Consider the following 6,000-nt stretch of genomic DNA (forward strand, 5'->3'; position numbering starts at 1 on the left):
GAGATTGTTCTTGGGTGGGTCGAGAACGAGATCGGTCTTGGGTGGTGATGACGAGAACGAGATGTAAGGCTCCGATCTAGATGGCGGCGATGTTGAGGAAGAAGAGAGAAAAAAGAGGAAGCTTGGCTGGCGCGTGATCTGGGCGGTGGGGCGGCTTGATCTAGGCGATGGTGTGGCATGATCTGGGCTAGCCAAAGCTTGGCTGAGGTGAGCTTGGAGATGGGTTTTGGACTGTGTGAGGAGTGTGCTCATGCTCTCTCTTCAAGTGTGGTTCGGTTCTTTTTTTTTTTTTGGAAATAGTTTGAAGGTAAAATAGATCCATAATCTATTTTACATTACAGCTAGCCACATTTTAGAGTCAACAAAAATGATTTTCCATTTGACCAAATTTTCCATGCGCAACCAAACACACGGCAGGGTGTAAAATGATTTCCTGAAATGCTTTTCAGGCGAAACAAACACAACCTAAATTCAACCACTCACAATGGGAAGATTGGATCAAAGCAGAGCAAACAAAAGCATATGGTCAATCATAGTGTTACCCTCTTCCTCCTTATGCCTTTGCTCATCAATAAGTGCTTGCAAGAACTCATCCGTCCTTTTGGAGACTCTTCAACTTCTTCTCCAAACCTCCATAATCCATCCACTGCAAGATGAGTACAAACTCCATTTGAAAGATTTTACAATATTCTAATGTTTTTTTGTTTTGCATTTTGAGGAATCCTAATTTGCAAGGGATTGATTTTTTTTTTTTTTTTTAATTAGCTGATTTGGGAATTTCTTATAGATTTTTTTGTGTTTGTATTTGGAAATTTGTTATTGAATTGAACCTGGCCTAGACGCTACTTTTTTGTGGTCTTTGTAGCAATTAATTTATCAAAGGGTTCTGCTATTCTGGGGCTGCAAACATAGTGGGAAATTTGGTAACTTCACCCAGAGTCCAACAGTAGGAATTCTCAACACGCACGAGCACGCACGGGCTTTTGGAAAATGCTTCTCACAGCTCCATTAGCAGAATGCACATTCTCTTCACATTTTCAAAACGCAATGTTTTCTAAAAAGTTGCTTTTTAGACATCACCAAACGCATATATTATATTTATAGTCTCAAAAAGTGCCTTTTGGGTTTGGAAAAGCTAAAACAAACAGGCACTTTATCCAAAAAAACAAAATGTCATATAGATTGGATTGCTGGCTCACAATGCTCTGAAGTGAAGTAAGAAGATACATCATACATGGACCATTTCTCAATTACTTTGAAAATAGCTATAACTACCACCCAATAAATTGGGAATTCAGGGTAGTTGAGCCTCATTGAGTTTTCACCAATGGTGAGTTCAAATTAAAATTAGAAACAATTTACCACTCATAATTTGTTGTGAGAGCATTATAAAAATGTTGTATTCATGGCAAATAAATGCAAGATTTTGGACCACCAAGAAAGGTGGCCTTAAGGTGTGTGATTGCTGTCTTGAGGTCTCCACATTCGAACCCTAGCGGGGAGTGGGGTTGCCTCCTACAGCTAATTCTTGATTTACTAGTTCTCTCGTGGGGTTAGGGTGAGATTTGTGGTCACTCCCGACCATGGTAGCTATAACCCAATTTAACATTCTCTAATAGGAGGTGCTCCTATGGTCACACCTAGGGGGTGCGTCATAGTGGTCGCCTCCACCCCTTTTTATTCAAATATATATATATATATATATATTTTGGAGAGAGGTGTGCCAATTAAGGTTAGGTCCTAATAGGTATAGCTAGTGGTGACGGTGGCAGGGGAAGCACCATTTTCCATGGTACAGGTAGTGGAGATGGTAAGGAGAAGTTTTAACCTACCGTGGTGATAATAATAAGATATCTGGATTGGTGTACAGTGGTTCTGGCCAAGTTGATATCATTCTAAAAGCAGTAAGTCTAGCTCACAACAAAATTTCACCAACTGTGGAGGTTGCAAGTCGGCCGCTGTTATTGATAAAATATTGCAAGAATTGTCAACGTGTAACAGTACTAATCTAGAAAGATTCATGAAAGACACCATTTTTGACAAGTGGTGACAAGGAATTGTTAACCTTGAACTAATTTTTGAAAGGGTCCGATTAGGGCATTCGTTAAGAAGAAAATTCCAATGCAGTCCAGCTACTTTTTTGAACAGTCAAGCGACAAATAATAAAAAAATCTATATATTTTTATCAACTTTTGCTCCTTGACACTAAGTATCCATTTGGATACAGATGAAAACGTCAGCGCTTGCATTTGTGTCTGCATTTTTTTTTTTAGAAGCGCGTTTTTGTGGTTTTTATGCTTTTCCAATGGGTTTTGTACACTGTTTACGTAATTCACAAACCTCTTTTTTCAGCAAAACTTTCATTAAAAATAGGTCCCACAGTACTATTCACGCATTTCAAAATTATTTCACTATAATGTTTTCAGTTTTTAGTTTTCAGCAAAATAAGCAGCAAATACACTCTAAATTGATAACGTTTGAAATAAACTAATCCTTGACACATATTTTAAGGACCAAATTTTGCCGTCCCTAAACTAAAGTTGGCTATTACAACATAATCATAATTGGTGCCTTTTAAATGTAACAAGAAAAACGTGATGTCAAGAAGGATCCCAGTAGCTTCCACTTTTATTTAAAACAAAATACACTAAAACTTCCATAAATCCACATCAAGCTACATACAAATTTTCGTAGAAAACAGAGGAAACAGAACAACGAAATGAAAATGCAATTTTTTTTTTCATGAGAATCAATGAAACTGCAGTTATGTAGTACTATCAAGAGTTAATCTTTCTGCAGTTCTTTCTAATCTCCCCCCTTGAACCTGTCAATGGAGAAATATTTCCCATCTTAACCATGGACTTGGCGAATTGCTCAAAGAAAAGTTGGCTGTTCTCTGCGTATTGCTTTACCAATTCCTTTGATCCTTCATTCTTGGTTAAAAGAACTTGATCAGAGTTCAGAAGGCCCTTTGAAGCCAATATGTTATTGTAGTAGTAGTTATCAAACTTTGTTGGGCTGACATAGTCCAAGAAAAACAGGTTCTGATCACCACCAGATTTTGGGCATCGGGTTTTCAATTGGGCCGCATATGATTGATCAAGTGTGTAGTCGGGCTGTCCATTTCCTGACTGGTTGTACAGTCTTTGCCTGAAGCTGGTGCACCTGGCATTTCCAATTGTATGGCTCCCTGTATAACAAAATTTAGTTCCCACACAAACATTCAGGTTATGATATTGGACAATGTATGAGTTGGAGACTTAGTATGTATTTAACTATTTCTCTTTACAAATAAGAATAGTACACAATAAAGTAGTAGAGACAAATATTAAAGTCAATAATTTGTCATCTTCGTACCTCAGTAAATGAAAAATATCATGTCGGTAACATTATTGTTCTAATTTTATCCAATCAATGTTTAGAGCAATCTCATTTGATGACACAAAAGAGAGCATGTCTTAAAAGTTAAAGGACCCTATCTGCATGGCATAAGCAAGTGCATTAGAGTCTTTACCAGATAGGGCAACAAGATCAACAATATCAAGCCCTTGTCGCTTGAACTTAGTGAGGATGGTCTGGAATGTGTTGTTTGGGGCAGGAATATTGTTGTTAGAACCACTCAAGCTTGCACTTCTGGAGTCTCTTCTGCCTAATAGTACCTCCCAGCTGGGCCCACCTCTCTGTGTGTGCATCCAAAACGTGATCAGAATTGAGTATCGGCCGTGTAAGAGTAATTTGGTCGTGCCCAATTAATACAATGCACTAAAAATGTTAGTAATACTTACCAGAACAGTGGATTCTCTTGCAGCTATAGCCAAAAGGTCAGCACAAGATACTGTACGAGGGCACTCTTTCTCCAGTGCAGATTTGATCTCATCGAGGACTTCAAAACCTCGAACTGAATTCCTGTTAGGATTTGACCCCTTCTCACTCACTATGCTTCCACTGCTGTCTAACAGTAATGAAGCATCACAGCCCTGCAATATAGACAACTAGTGTCAACCACACTGAAGCCATCGTGATACATAATAGAGTTCTGCTTATGAAATTTACAAGCACGGGTAATAATATATAGCCCTTGTAATTAGCATGTTGCAATATGATTGAATCGAATTTATGAAGTTAATGAGAGCTAGACATTGAAGTGACAAGTTATAGCAAGCTAGTAGCAAGACCTGGACAAAACAATCATGGAAATGGAGCCTGAGAATGGACGCTGCCATACGGGCTTCTTTGGCCACAGCCTTGGCCAGTACGGACCTTACAATCTCTTGAGCTTTTGGGCAAGAGTGGTCATAAAACTGTGGGTAAAGGTAACCACCTTTGGTCTTGCTAGAGAAGCAAAGAGGAGCAAAAGCACAAAGAGAGCTGCCATACGGGCTTCTTTGGCCACAGCCTTGGCCAGTACGGACCTTACAATCTCTTGAGCTTTTGGGCAAGAGTGGTCATAAAACTGTGGGTAAAGGTAACCACCTTTGGTCTTGCTAGAGAAGCAAAGAGGAGCAAAAGCACAAAGAGCAAGAACCAAGAGAAAACTACTGAGCTGAGACATTATTGTCTCTCTTTTTTGTCTCATACAAGGTTCTAGACCAAGACTTCTATAAAACACTTGCAGAGAAATTTCAAAACTTGATATGATGAGAGGTGAATGGCTTTTGAGTATTTATAGGGAAAACTTTGTTGACAATATTGGACGAAGTCTTAAGAAGAGAGAAAAAAAAAATAAGGAAGGGAACAAAAAAGCTGGAGTTGGTACGGCTAGGTAAAAAAAAGAAACGCTGGACGCCAGAGTGGGTAGCTTTTCATACTTTGGCTTACTAGTGGCTCTTAGGTGATTACAGTGAAGCAAACGTTTGAATTTGAATAACAATAAATCTAGGAATAAACCCAATTTCACGACGTACTGAAGTTTTAATTGGTTGACAGTTGACTTTATGTGATCGACACTTTTTCCCACTATTTTATACATAAATCTACCACTATTTTATTAAGAGACTATAGTCATAAAATGATTTGAAACTATTAAGTTCGGTTGAGAACTAAATTGATAAAGAGGTTTTTAGATTTGTGAATTGAGAAATGATAAAGTGCCTGTTTGTTTCAGATTTTCCAACCCAAAATGCCAGTTTTGAAACTACAAATACAAAAAGCCCATTTGATTAGGTATAAAAAGCAACTTTTTGGAAAAAGTTGCGTTTTGGGTTTGTGAAGAGAACGCGCAATGCCATAAAGGAGCTCTAAGGTGCATTTTGGAAAAGCCCATGCACGTTGATTTATATATCCGTTGGACTCTGTGCACAATTACCAAATTACCCTTCAATAAATCAGAAGATGTTCTCAGTTCTCACGCTAGATTCTTCATTCCTCTCATCTCTCTGCTCTGCCCTTCAAAAAACCTTTCTGACTCATTTCTACCGCATGTCATTGGCAGCAGGGAAGAGATTGTTAGGGTACTTTTTTACTCATAATTTTATTTGAGTGCCATCTATTTATTTTCAAATACACACATCCTATTTTATTTAAAGCCCAAGAATACTTATACTTGGCAATATTTGAAAAATCCATGATTCAAATCCATGGTAGAACAATTTTATCAATGGAATTCAAATCCATAATCAAAGCCCATAGTTTAAATCCATGACAATTTAATTATTCAAAACCCAATTCACATTAGCAACATCAAAGCCCAATTCTCATTGGCAATATCAAAACTCAGTTCTTGCTGGCAATATTTAAAGCTCAATTCTCATTGGCAATATCAAAACCCAATTCTCATTAGCAATATCAAAAGCCTAACTTACGTTGGCACTATTAAAAGCTCAATCTAACTACTTGGCACTATTTTATCAAAAGCCCAAGGTTATCAATACTTGGCAAAATACTATATTATAACTATTTCACTTAAAAGTCCAATAATGAACAATACTTTAGATTCTTAACCTTATTACTATAATATTACAAGCTCTTTGAATTTATGAATTATCTATTCTCAAAGCCCAA

General features: G+C 37.6%; 1 protein-coding gene across 1 annotated transcript; it reads right to left on the reverse strand.

Moving 5' to 3' along the window:
• Nucleotides 1-2,598: 2,598 nt before the first annotated feature.
• LOC112006363 (peroxidase 49) lies at nucleotides 2,599-4,620 on the reverse strand. The gene is made up of 5 exons (XM_065767019.1): nucleotides 4,481-4,620; nucleotides 4,176-4,337; nucleotides 3,786-3,977; nucleotides 3,515-3,680; nucleotides 2,599-3,190 (listed from the first exon to the last, which is right to left on the reverse strand). The coding sequence occupies exons 1-5, from the start codon at nucleotides 4,574-4,576 to the stop codon at nucleotides 2,778-2,780; spliced, it is 1,029 nt and encodes a 342-aa protein (XP_065623091.1). The 5' UTR covers nucleotides 4,577-4,620; the 3' UTR covers nucleotides 2,599-2,777.
• Between the last annotated feature and the right edge of the window lie 1,380 nt (nucleotides 4,621-6,000).

Source organism: Quercus suber, unplaced genomic scaffold, assembly GCF_002906115.3.
Source record: "Quercus suber isolate HL8 unplaced genomic scaffold, Cork oak 2.0 scaffold_765, whole genome shotgun sequence".
Classification (NCBI taxonomy): domain Eukaryota; kingdom Viridiplantae; phylum Streptophyta; class Magnoliopsida; order Fagales; family Fagaceae; genus Quercus; species Quercus suber.